The sequence below is a fragment of the Dermacentor variabilis genome, chromosome 4 (genome assembly GCF_050947875.1).
Source record: "Dermacentor variabilis isolate Ectoservices chromosome 4, ASM5094787v1, whole genome shotgun sequence".
Lineage (NCBI taxonomy): Eukaryota > Metazoa > Arthropoda > Arachnida > Ixodida > Ixodidae > Dermacentor > Dermacentor variabilis.
This window is the reverse complement of record NC_134571.1, coordinates 6,962,501-6,976,443: the sequence shown is the minus strand read 5'-3', so window position 1 is coordinate 6,976,443 and position 13,943 is coordinate 6,962,501. Positions and strand designations below refer to the sequence as shown.

The 13,943-nt window shown below is 48.2% G+C and overlaps 1 protein-coding gene across 3 annotated transcripts in view; it reads right to left on the bottom strand.

Annotated features, from left to right (window-relative positions):
- LOC142578614 (sushi, von Willebrand factor type A, EGF and pentraxin domain-containing protein 1-like) overlaps positions 1-13,943 on the bottom strand; it is a 266,473-nt gene that overhangs the window by 58,783 nt on the left and 193,747 nt on the right. For all 3 annotated transcript variants that reach the window (XM_075688028.1, XM_075688029.1, XM_075688030.1), the window contains one exon: positions 5,053-5,307. In XM_075688028.1, coding sequence (XP_075544143.1) covers positions 5,053-5,307 — 255 coding nt within the window. The remainder of the gene's footprint in view (positions 1-5,052; positions 5,308-13,943) is intronic.

The window sequence follows — 13,943 nt, the reverse complement described above, 5'->3', positions numbered from 1 at the left end:
CCGTGGCTCTACCCTGCAGTGGGAATACCAGGGTATTACTTATCGCGTCCCTGACCCCGAACCGGCGACGATGACGCCGACCGGACTTCAGGGACATATTTTTTACCCTTGGCGCCAGCAACGCGGTGCCACTGACGCTCCAGGCGTTTAACCTTGCGTTCGGTGCTGTCGTCCGTCAACTTCGGAATGCCTGTTCTGGGACGCTTCCCGCGTCCCGCGGTCGCCCCTGTAGCGTCTGCTTGATATTCGGCCGTAGTGATCTCGGTGCTGTCGCTCATGTCTTCCTCTTCACTTGCTTGACTTAAGGGCAGTGACTCATGCGTGCAGCCTATTTCGGCACGTTCCTCAGTTGCCTTCGTCAAGTCCCGACTGTCAGGTGTCGTCCTTCCAGTTTTCTCGGCGTCAGTCTCCCGGGCCTTGTCTTCGCATTCCTTGGTGTTGCTGTTCGGGGCAGACCTTTCGGCCTCCTCCGCGTCCATTATGTTCTCTTGTACGTCTTCTGTTGGGAGAACGGTTTTAGTTACTCTGGCGTAGCTCCTTGCACAGTCATTACTTTCGTGTCCGAACGCCCGGCACACACCACAACGTGGCGTCTGGCAGTCCCGTCGAATGTGTCCTTGCCTGCGGCACCTCAAACATAGCGGGGACCGGCCCGGGGCCACAAGAAGGACGGTGCCACTTCCCAACTTGAAAAGATGAGGCAGGTCATCAAGCTCAACACCTTCCTTAAGTCTCATTCGCACGACTCTCGTCGTGGATGTCGCATGTTCAAAACCGGCGACGGACCAGTTGTCGTTCGACACGTCAAGGACGTCACCAAAGCTGCTCAACGCTTGCCGAAAGCTCTCACTTTGGACAGCAAAGTCGACCCAGTGCACTTTCACGGTGACGTCTTGATGGACGGGGTCAATGACAGCGCAGAAGCCGCCCTTGACCTGAAGTCCACCCGTTTTCACCAGAGCATCCTTGTCCGCTTTGCTGCGCAACTTGACTAGCCAGACGTGATTCATCTGGTAGGCTCCAATACCCGTGATGTTCTTGATGATACCAGCGTCCTCCAATGGCTCGCGAAAATCTTCCAGCCGATATGGTCTTCTTGCCAGGTCCCCGTGCAAAAAAACGCACTGCTGCATGCTCTCGCCTGAAGGCAATGTTGGCAGCAACATCCTATAATCCGAGGGTGCAGAAGAAAACCTGTCACCGCGGCCAAAGGCGGCCGCCAAAGAACCTCGCACGGAGCGAGCCATCACGCGTCCTTCCTCCTCGAAAGCCGAACGCGGGAGCCACGAGTTCGATGCTTCAAAGCGGTACAAAAGCGCCTCCAGTGAACGCGGTGTTGCCTTAGAAACGAGCAGTTTCTAGGCTCAGGCGTGCGTCGCTTGCTCAGGCGCTCATTTCGTTGTCGCGCCGAACGCTGCGTTGCTCGACGCTCACCGCGTCCGATGCGGGGCGCGTAGTCGCTGCGCCGTAGCCCAATACCCCTTGGCGGGTCGACGGGAACGCTGTCGTGTTCCACTCTTGAAGGCGAAGCTTAAGCGTCCTCCAATTTTTTATGCGAAGCATATTACTAGAGCTCAACCCAGCTCCTCAGGCGCGGCGGTGTCGCCTTCAATACCACGTGACGTCACGACAGAGGAGAAACGGGGCTCCAACTCGCGCCGTCGCTCGCGGCGTCGCGGTGGTATATAAGCAGCTGCGCTTTTTCTAGGTGGCTTTCGCTCAACTCTTGCAAGATGGGTTGGGCGGGAATCGAACCAGGGTCTCCGGAGTGTGAGACGGAGACGCTACCACTGAGCCACGAGTACGATGCTTCGAAGCGGTACAAAAGCGCCTCTAGTGAATGCGGTGTTGCCTTAGAAACGAGCTGTTTCTAAGGCTCAGGCGTGCGTCGCTTGCTCAGGCGCACATTTCGTTGCCGCGCCGAACGCTGCGTTGCTCGACGCTCACCGCGTCCAATGCGGGGCGCGTAGTCGCTGCGCCGTAGCCCATTGTCTTACACCCCTTGGCGGGTCGACGGGAACCTGTCGCGTTCCACTCTTGAAGGCGAAGCAGAGTAACGCATGAGTTGTTTCTTCTACTAGCCGAACCAAATATAGCCAAGCAACTGCAGTTCACCAGGTTAAACAGTGTTTCAACAACTAAAATAAAGGCTAGTATGCTTCGCATCCTGGGCTTAACCTTAGCTAAGCCACGGCCATTTTTTTTAACCGGCTCTAAAGTGCATACCTCCCAATTTTATTGCGATAGCAATTACATGTACAGTTCAGACGATTTACCGCTATCGTCGTGATGTTCTGTATCACGACGTCAGCATCGCGTCAACATCGCGGCCGCCGTACCGCATATGCTATAGGTGCGAGCGAAAGCTTGCGAGGTTGAGCAGAGAAGGATGGCGGCTTGATGCAGCGGTGTCTTCTCGCGCTGACAAGGGAGGAAGGCGGGGACGACGGCGTGCGCTGTCTTCTCGCGCGCCCAAGGAGGGGGGAGGGCACATGTGCGTAAAGCCCCTTTACATGTGCGCACTCCAGCAGGCGGGGGGCAGGGGCAGGTCAGTCTCATCTTCTACTCCCGCTGCGGTGGCTGAATGCGGCCTTGCACGTCCTATCTTGGAGGCGATCTACGCAGACCTCGAAGGCTAGCCGACGTGAGACGGCCATATTGTCGCGCGCCTACTTCGCGTTGAAGCGAGAGGTGGCGCAAATTATAATTCACTCGCCGCTGCTGCCACTCTTCATCACGCCAGGTTTCTGACAGCGAGTGTCTGGGGTATATATAATCGAGTGAGATGTGTTGTTGTTTGGCTGATCGCGCGTGACAGCGGGCGTGTTGATTTAGTTTCTAAGAGAATGCTTAGAGCAATTCATGCAGCTGATATAAAACGACCAATCTCACTTGGTATAGCTGTCTAATAATTGGCTATCGCAATCATCGCTTCGCCTGTCTGCCGAAACTGTGACTTTTTATTGCGAGAGCAATTATAAGGACAGCCAGGTGCATTTATGCCGCCGCCGTGATGTTCCGTATAAAATTCAAGCGCGACAACATCGTCGCCGCTCGCCGTATGCAGTGTGCGCGAGCGAAAGCTTGCGAGGGTCAGCTGACGATTGCGGCTCAATCTCGTGCGCTCAAAGCAGGAAAGCGGGGAGGGAGCGCGCCGTCTTCCGTCGCACATGAGGCATCGGGAAGAGGATAGGGGCGTTGTACTTCGGTGGCTCCTATATACGGCGCGGCAGCGCCGGTGCTGTAAGAGTTGCGGTCGGGCATGTAAAAAGGGGTAGCTGGTCCATGCCGTCGTCCACCTCATCCACACCGAGGACATTGTTGAAGAAAACAAACGAAGACTACTGGGTTTACTTGCAATACCTACATGAGGAATAGATAACGTTGCCTCTCTACAGTCCAGCAAGACTGAATCGAAGCACCCCTGAGGAGCGGAAAAAGTCCGCTTAAATCCCCTTGTCCTGCCTATATCCCTAGACCAAGGAAATCTGCGGTCACACCTTCCTTCAACCAGTGCGTACAAAGTAGCCGAAAGTCGCCTTGAAAGCGAGGGTGTGCACAATCACTCCGACGCGTTTGTTCGCCGAACAGAATCGGAGAAATACCCCCAGGCGCACCCGGTTCATTGGGCCAGAGAAAGGAGGGGACGCTCATATACGGGAGGTTTCATGCTTGACTCAATTGGCGTGTCTTGACTCCTGGCTTGGCCCAGCAATTAGCTGGTGTGCCACCCGATCGGCTTTGGTGGCTAGCAGCGGCTGTAAGGAGGCGGCGTACCTGGAGTTTATTGGTCCCACTGTCGGGGTCGGCGGCAGAGTGGCATCCGTCAACAGCGCAGTCGTCAAACGTGAGATAGTAACTCAAGGATAGTAACTTTATGGGTTGTATAAACTCGTAAACATTCGCTTACTAACTAAATTAACAACCACGGTGTCATCCCTGCGTAAGTAGACATGAATGAACACATCTCACTCGATGGCCGCGGACACTCGCTGTAAGAACGCTGGCGTGGTGTCACCTTGGTGTCGCCGCTGGTATGTCCGCTGAGACGTATTGTTAACTTCACAAAGCTGATTCGTTGCAGAAAAGCAGGAGACGCTCGAAGGACGCTGCCCCCGCTGGAAGATTGTAGCAGTGCCTTATCTCGAAAGCGATCTGGAATGTGGACGAAGTACGCGGTCATGCTGGCCTCATCTTCAATGAGATCTCCGATGTGTACAGTGTGGGTGGCTTCTTATACGCTGTGCTTTTGACGTTTAGTTCGCGCTGAAGTGAGACGCAGCACGAATGTCAATTCGCTCATTGCTGCTGCCGCGCTTCCCCACGCCAGCGTTCTTACAGCGAGTGTCCGCGGCCATCGAGTGAGATGTGTTCATTCATGCCTACTTACGCACGGATGACACCGTGGTTGTTAATTTAGTTAGTAAGCGAATGTTTACGAGTTTATACAACCCATAAAGTTACTATCCTTACTTCGTATAGCTGTCTACTAATTTGCTATCGCAATCGATGCTTCGCCTTTCGGGCGAAACAGCGACGTCCCTTCTTGCTTACGGAATTTTCGGCTGGACTTCTCAGGGTGTCCCGGCGGCGCTATAACGTTGTACAAGATAAAAAATAAATTATGGGGTTTTACGTGCCAAACCACTTTCTGATTATGAGGCACGCCGTAGTGGAGGACTCCGGAAATTTCGACCACCTGGGGTTCTTTAACGTGCACCTAAATCTAAGTACACGGGTGTTTCGGCATTTCGCCCCCAACGAAATGCGGCCGCCGTGGCCGGGATTCGATCCCGCGACCTCGTGCTCAGCAGCCTAACACCATAGCGACTGAGCAACCACCGCGGGTATTGTACAAGATAGGATGCATTGCAAGTATAATCTGGCATGCAGTCAGGCTTCGTTATCCATATCTGGTGCCGTAACAAAGTTTGGTTACGGCCTTATCCGACCTTTGCAGCGCTGCCGGAGAACACCACTCAACAATGCCGAGTGAACAGTGACCCCTTCCGGTAAACTAAGCTTGTCGCAGCCCCAGTACGGGGCGCTTACCGTGTATGGTGATTGTGAAGGTGCAGTTGGCCTCTAGCCGCGCCCGGTCGACCACCCTGAAGGCGATGCGATGCTCGCCCAAGGGGAACTGGTGGGGCGACACGTAGGCGGCGGGCACCTGTTGCAGTACCAGTTTGTCGCCGCCGTCATTGTCGCTGTACCGCGGTTGTGCCCACGAAACTTTGGCGGAATCCCTTCGTGGTTCCGCTGCCACGACGATGTCTTTGGGACACGAGATCTTGGGTTTCTCCACGTCTGGAACACAACGTGTTCAATTGCCTCGTAGATCCCGTGTTAGGTCACAGATCGGAGCGAACTCCAATTTTTTCATGCAAGTAGACATAAAACGGCTGAATGCTCTCATTATAAAACTGCTTTAGTGATCCTAACTAATGACGTACAGTGCGAAAGGACAAGCAAAAGAAGGGACGACACGAACGTTCTGTCCTTTCACGCTGTCGATCATGATCCGATCACCCAGTCTGGTCTCAGCTAAACTGGCTGCACTTCAGAGAGACAGCAATGCTGCTAAAGCTCGAGTGCTATAATCGGATTTTTACTCGAGGGCGAAAAGGATGAAAAAATGGGTAAATCCTAAATGATTAATTCGATAACAATGTTTTCAGGTCAGTACCTGCTGCCCGTAAACCCATATCGCCATTCTGAAACACTCTATCCGTTGGATCATCTAAATCAGACAAATAAAAACTATTGGTTTAGAAAAAATCATTATAATGTTGGCGCGAGTTCTGCAAAAGTGTGACTACGAGAGCGCTGTGCAGGAAGTGAACATTGCACGTGTTACGCAATACAAACGATGCCTTCTACAGAATGCTATACCTATTCCTTAGTTACGAAGTTGCAAAATTGAGACTGCATTTTGGATTTCGAGTGCTTTGGCGCTTTGGTTATTGACAAATATTGGAAAAATAAAAAAAAAGGAATCATGACCAAAATAAGGATGCTCCTACCAGTGGGTGGATTATAACTTGCTTATTTGTTAAATGCAAGATGCTTAATCAGAACTTGTATAATGGATTCCGTACAATAGAACTGCTCGTTTTTCACGTATTGGCGGAGAGGACTTACGGAGTCGCCATCTGTCTGAAGCGCCACCCTTGCGCAGTATGAGGTAACACGCGGCGCGCTATTCATATTCGTGGGACGCCACTGCGTGCGGTCGCCGCGATGGAGTCTCCCAAATCGGCTTCTTGCGTGAAAGGTAGGGAAACGCTCAGAGTAAACTATGTGAAATATGTTCTCATAGTGGGTTGTCTGTATAACCAAATGGAGCATAACAGAATGAAGCCTCAACGCAGCGATCGCATGGGTTCGCAGCGACCGACTGCGCGTCTGCATGCATGTCGGCGCACACTATTTTGCTCTCGCTGTGAGCGCGTTTTCGCACCGTGCCGTGGGCTTTACGCCACAGCAAATGAGTATATGACAGTACGCTAGCAACCATTGTTGCGTGGATGCTATCAGAACTGTTCAAAAATAATTTCGTTATAGAGACTTCGACGTCTGCGGCGACTGTAATGTGCTGTCGCGACGATTCAATGTTTTTTGTCTTCTAATTTTTGGACATTTCAATATTATTTCTCAAGTTGCGTCGCACTTTATGTTTATCGGTCTTCTAAGCGTACGACCTCCCTCTGCTTCTTTTTCGTAATCCAGTGCATGAATCCATAACACAAACATGACCATATGCCATATGCCTTTTTTAATGTGCATCGCGGTAAGATCTTACCGCTCCCTTTCCGTTCCAGTGAATTTGCCAGTGTCTAGCCGCAACAAGTCCATAGACCAAACTATCGTAAGATTAGCCGGGCAGTGGGCGCGGGCGAGCGTCTCAGTGCGCGTTTTTTGCTACTCACCGAACATCGCAGTCCCGGCGCCGTAGCAGAAATGTTTCTCGCGTCTGTGCTTGCTGCCGATGTAGCCGATGGCTGTTTGCTGGTTCTAACTTTCGCTAGCCAAGCTTCACGCAGCTCCTTGTCCTGCGGCTACGTGTGAATAAGGCTGTCATCGGGCTCCGTTGCATACGTCCGGCACTGCGGCACCGTGCAGTAGCCTCCCATGCTGCACGCCTCTAAAGGCAGCCACTACCTATTATAGTACTTTCACATGTTGTCAGGCAGACACCCAAGGCGGCAAAGCCTCCCCACTTAATCAGAACCGCGGCGCAGGTGCGACTTTAAACTTTCATTTTCAGCTCGCTTCGGCGCTTCCGAAGCAGCCGACGCGGCCGCTGTGTCCACGTGATCCCTCATGTCATGTCTACCTTGAAAGTGCCCCTGACCGCCGCGCTGAGCGCGGCCTTGCGTGCGTTGCACTCTGCCTCTGCATTTATGCCTGTGTGGGAAACGGGACGAGTGCAAGAGGTCTGGAAGAGGCCTCGCTCATACTAATATCGAAACCCGGTAAACCACTTGCGGCGGAGAACATGCGACCAATATGGCTAACCTCGTGCATGGACAAGGGGGCGGAACCTGCCATACATAACCGAGCATCGCGGCGCATAGAGAGAGAGAAGGGCCTGTTCCCACATAACATGGTGGGCATCAGACCAGGCCTCTCCACACAGGACGTAATGTTACTACTAAAGAAGCATATAAATGACGGCATGACCAGAGACCAGGTGCAGCGGTGGCGTAGAGATAGAGCATCCGCCTCGCGTGCAAGAGGACCGTGGTTCGAATCCCAGCGCCACGCAATTTCCCACCAGATTAAAAAAAATCCGCGTGTTGATAAAATTGCATAAGCAGGCCTGGAGTGCGGCCTGATCCCGGTGACCAGAACCGGTAACGCACGCCCTCAACAGAGCAGGATTGGCCACCCTGGTGCAGTACTTGGCCACAACCTCCTATATGAATACAACAATCTAACCCCGGCTCTCAGTCTCCAGCAGCTGCGAAGCAGCTGAACACGGCGTCGTTCAGACCTGTGACGCAGCAGAGGATGCTAAGAATCCGTGTATCCGGACAGGCCGCCATGGGAATCTGAACCTGACAACATTTAACGCTAGAACGTTCTCTAGTGAGGACAGTCAAGCAGTGCTATTGGAGGAATAAGCGGGCAATAAATGGGATATAATAGGGCTCAGTTAGGTCAGGAGGAAAAATGACGCATATACAGTGCTAAAAAGCGGGCACATCCTGTGCTACCGGGGCTTAGCGGAGAGACGAGAACTAGGAGTCGGATTCCTGATTAATAAGGAAATAGCTGGTAACGTACAGGAATTCTATAGCATTAACGAGAGGGTGGCAGGTCTTGTTGTGAAACTTAATAAGAAGTACAAATTGAAGGTGGTACAACTCTATGCCCCTACATGCAGTCATGATGACCAGGAAGTCGAAAACTTTTATGAAGACGTGGAATCGGCGATGGGTAAAGTGAAAGCAACATACACCATACTGATGCGCGACCTCAATGCCAGGGTAGAGAAGAAGCAGGCTGGAGACAAGTCAGTGGGGAAATATGCCATAAGTTCTAGGAATGGCAGGGGAGAGTTATCAGTAGAGTTTGCAGAACGGAATAATATGCGGATAAGGAATACCTTCTTCCGCAAGCGGAATAGCCAAAACTGGACGTGGAGGAGCCCGAATGGCGAGACTAGAAATGAAATAGACATTATACTCTGCGCTAACCCTGGCATCACACAATATGTGGGCGTGCTCGGCAAGGTGCGCTGCAGTGACCATAGGATAGTAAGAACTCGAATTAGCCTAGACTTGAGGAGGGAACGGAAGAAACTGGTACATAAGAAGCCGAATAATGAGTTAACGGTAAGAGGGAAAATAGAGGAATTCTGGATCAAGCTACAGAACATATATTCGGCTTTAACTCAGGAAGAGGACCTTAGTGTTGAAGCAATGAACCACAATCTTATGGAGATCATTAAGGAGTGTTCAATAGAAGTCGGTGATAACTCCGTTATTATTATTTGGCAGCAGTGGCAGCGTGTCAGCACTGTCTAATTCACACGCTCTGCGTTTTTGCAGTTGATTGCGCATCGGCTGGGAATCACGATTTGTGATAGCTCCTTCCACCGCCAGGCTGCCAGGAAGCTGAGACAATCGCCTGGAAAGTACATCAGCGCATGCGGACTGGAGAGCGACATCAGCGCACTTGGGACCGTCACAGTATAAGAAGGGACGCAAGGACATCGGACCACCATTTGGCAGCAGTGGCAGCGTGTCAGCACTGTCTAATTCACACGCTCTGCGTTTTTGCAGTTGATTGCGCATCGGCTGGGAATCACGATTTGTGATAGCTCCTTCCACCGCCAGGCTGCCAGGAAGCTGAGACAATCGCCTGGAAAGTACATCAGCGCATGCGGACTGGAGAGCGACATCAGCGCACTTGGGACCGTCACAGTATAAGAAGGGACGCAAGGACATCGGACCACCATTTGGCAGCAGTGGCAGCGTGTCAGCACTGTCTAATTCACACGCTCTGCGTTTTTGCAGGTTAGTCATCGATTTGTGTATTTTCACTTTACCAATCGTCTAAAACCGCTGCCACTGCTGCCTTGGCTTTTTAGCGTTGCTGTTGTGATAGCAAATGCTGTAAAGGTATCATTCTATATATTTTTTTTTCCGCCATGGCTTCCACGGAAAAAGAGATCTGTTTGTGTTGTAACGACGAATGTTTAGATAGCGAAGGACTGCTTTGCGCGGAGTGTGGCTACCGATACCATTTTGGAAATTGTTCTAACGTGTCTGAGAACACATTTAAGTCAAAAGGCGAGTCATGGAGAAAGGCATGGCGGTGCCCTACTTGTAGAACGGGCCGGACGAGGGGTGTTCAGGAAACTAAGCCCAGGATTGAAGCTGAACTAGCAACACTCCTGGTTGCTCTGAATGAAAAGGTGGACGGACTTGCAACGCTTAAAGATACTGTTGAAAATATCGAGAAATCAGTTCAGCTGATGTCAAGTAAGTATGACGAAATTCTGATCCACATGCGTCGCCAGGATAACGAAATGGGTGAACTGAAGAAACGTGTTGAAACAATTGAAAGGCAAGAAAAAATCTTTGATACCTCCCAGATCATGAAAGAGGTTGACCAGCTAGAATGGCAAAGCAGGAAAATGAATCTCGAGTTTCACGGCATTCCGGTAACTGAAAAAGAAAATCTGTTGTCAAAGGTAAATGAAGTAGCAAGGAAGATTAAAATCCCGGAGTTGACTGATCATGATGTTGTCGCTATTCACAGGCTGCCAGCCGCTAAAGATAAGGTGCCAGGAATTATCGTCCGTTTTGGAAGGCAGTCGACAAAGGAGGCGTTTATGAAACGAAGAAAGGAACTAAACGTGTTGAATGAGCGATGTCACATCCTTGAAAATCTGACGAAAAGGAACAGGACACTTCTTGCAAACGTTAAAAACTGGGCACGAACGCATGGCTTCAAATATGCGTGGCATCGAAATGGAAACATATATCTTCGCCAGAAAGACGGTGACAACGCTATCAACGTCCGCCACGAGGAGGACCTAGATAAGCTCGTGTAGTTCGTTTGATCTCTTGTTCTAACCTTGGTCCCACAGTTTATCATGGCTGAGTTTGATTATGTTTTACCTTCCGATCTTGCCAAACAATCTTGCAATCTACACTCTAATTTCTTAAAGTTTTTCCACTTGAATGTACAGTCTGCCAGAAACAAGGTCGCTCAACTCGAAACATTGTTCTCTGAAATTCAGACTCATTTCGACTTTGTAATGTTAACGGAAACGTGGTACGTTGACGATTCAAACGCCTTTCGCTTGAAGGAATACAGTAATTTTTATCTCAACAGAACTACCGGCCGTGGGGGCGGTGTAGCAGTGCTTGTTAAAAAACAGTTTTCTTGTGAAATCTTGCCGGCCTACTCATGCATTCACACAGACTATGAAGTCCTGACATTAAGGATAGACAGAAATATTATTGCTGTTGTTTACAGGCCCCCGAGCGGAGACATACGCAACTGGTTTATTTTTCTAGAGTCTCTACTGGCTTTTGTCGGTGATAATAAGTACACCATTACAATGGGCGGAGATTTCAATATCAACATGCTTACTGATACTCCCGCTAAAAGAGAAATGGAGCAGCTTTTTCTGTCCTTTGGATGCTCAAATGTTATTAGTTCCCCCACCCGAATTACCGCTACATCTGTAACACTACTTGACCTATTTATAACAAATAACTACACACCTTCTTGCAAAGCCGGAGTAATATGCAGTGATGTTAGCGATCACAATGCCATATACATGTACCTTGAAAACAACCACACACGCCCAAAGAGCACACAGCGTGTTCAGTTCCAAGAAATAACACCTAAAAACTTAGAACTTTTCAGACAAAGAGTCAATAATTTTGATTGGAGCAATGTGTTGTGCGAAACAGACGCAGATCATGCATATAACTTATTCTTGAGTAGCTTTGTGAAATTATACAATGCATCATTTCCTTACAAGTACCTTACGCAGTCAAAAAAAATACGTAAACCCTGGATAACGCCAAGTCTACTTACTAGAATTCAAGCGAAGGATAGGATGTATAAGAAGTTCTTGAAAACTCGCGATTCTGATCTCTTTAAAACATACAAATGCCTTCGTAATAAACTAACGAAAGATATTAGAACCACTAGAGACGAGTATTATTGCAATTTCTTTTTTAACTCAACCTCTAGGACTGACGTGACGTGGAAAAAATTAAAAAGTGTGCTTCACCCTCCCTCTTTATCAAATCAAGTTATAAAAATTCGTCGAGAAAATGAAGAATTGTCAGGCAGGAAGCTGGCTGATGCGTTTAATGATTTTTTTATTGATCTCCAGAGAAATGATTATGATGGGATGGCTATGGACTACATAAATTGTACCATGAATCAGACATGTTTCCTAAGTCCTGTCACTCAGTCCGAAGTAAAGACCATATTTTTTTCATTAAATAATTCCGGGAGTTGCGACAAAGACGGTATTAAGGTGAAACCTGTGAAATATGTTATGGATGTAATAGCACCGAGTCTCACCCATATATTTAACCTTTGTTTGGCAAATGGTGTCTTTCCTCAGCAAATGCAGATTGCAAGAGTAGCAGTTGTTTATAAGAAAGGTGACAAGAATGACTTTGCAAACTATAGGCCTTTGTCAATACTACCTGTTTTCTCGAAAGGGCTTGAGAAAGTAATTTTGACCCGGATGAATAACTTTTGTAGTAAGCATAATATACTGACACCTTCACAATTTGGTTTTCGGAAACACCGGTCCACCGAACTCGCTTTATTAGAACAAAAAGAATACATTCTAAAATCTCTTGATGACAGGAATTTAGCATTAGGAGTATATGTAGATTTTTCGAAGGCTTTTGACCACCTGAACCACAAGTTACTTTTAAAAAAGCTTCAAGTATATGGCTTTAGAGGAACGTCATTGATGCTTTTGAGCAGCTATCTCGGAAGTCGACAACAGTATGTTGAAATAAACGGTCACCGATCCAATGTTAAAGCTCTCTCTTCCGGCGTACCGCAAGGCAGCATTATGGGCCCGTTTCTTTTTAACATATACGTGAATGACATAACACAAATAGACAGAGAAACAAAAATGGTCATATATGCTGATGACACCAGCTTATTCTTTTCAGCCTCGTCAGCCTCGAACGTGGTCATGAAAGCAAATACAGCACTTAGGCAGCTTGAGAAGTGGACAAAATATAACGCTCTAAAAATTAACACTTCCAAAACAAAGGCCATTATTTACCGTCCAAAAAACAAGGATGTTCATATTAACGATGATATCATTCTTAATAATTTTAAAATAGAGATAGTAAATTCCTTTAAAGTACTAGGTGTACTTTTCAATGAGAAAATGACGTGGGATGACCACACAAATTACGTAGCATCTAAACTGTCACGTGTCATCGGATCGATTTACACTCATAAGGACATCCTCCCTATAAAAGTGAAATTGCTCCTTCACAATTCATTGTTCTGTTCGCATCTAAATTACTGTCATTTGGTCTGGGGGGAAACATCCTTCGCGAATTTACGAACATTACACGTTCAGCAGAAAAGAATGCTCAGAATAATATACAATGTAGCATATGACCACCCATCTACACCGCTCTTTATGAAAGACAACATAATGCCGATTCATGATCTGTACGCATACCGCCTAATCACTAAATACATTACCGAGGTCAAAAATAACGTCTCGTTCATTGCACAACTGGCATCACTGCAGAAAAGAAATTTCGCTTACGCAACTAGAAACACCGATATTTGGCACATACATTCATTCAGAACAGGTTACGGACAACATATGCTCAGAAACACTCTTCCACACCTCTTAAACCTGTGCCAACATTACAATTTAAATCTCCAACGCACCCGGTCAAAAGATTTGCGTCATTTTGTTTCACTTATAAGTGGAAGGGCAGCACTTTCTGTTTGAAATATACGATATGATATTATGCACATCGCTTTGTTTTTTTTCTTTGGAATTGTACATTTTTGTAAAAATTGTCATTTGTGATATTGTGATATTGTGATATTTTGTCTGTACTCACATGCTTGTACTGTTTGCCTTTTTTTTCTAAACATCATGTATTGTATCGGGGAGGCGAGAGCCCGTCAAGCTGGATATCTAGCTTTTTCTCTCCCCCTCCCTCATCCTTGGGATGGAAAATAAAGGCATTATTATTATTATTATTATACAGGATACCAGTAAGCTATCACAGGAGACGAAAGATGTGATCAAGTAACGCCAATGTATGGAAGCCTCTAGCCCTACAGCTGGAATGGAACTGGCAGAACTTTCGAAGTTAATCAACAAGTGTGAGGCAGCTGACATACGGAAGTATAATATAGATAAAATTGAACATGCACTCAGGAACGGAGGAAGCCTAAAAGCA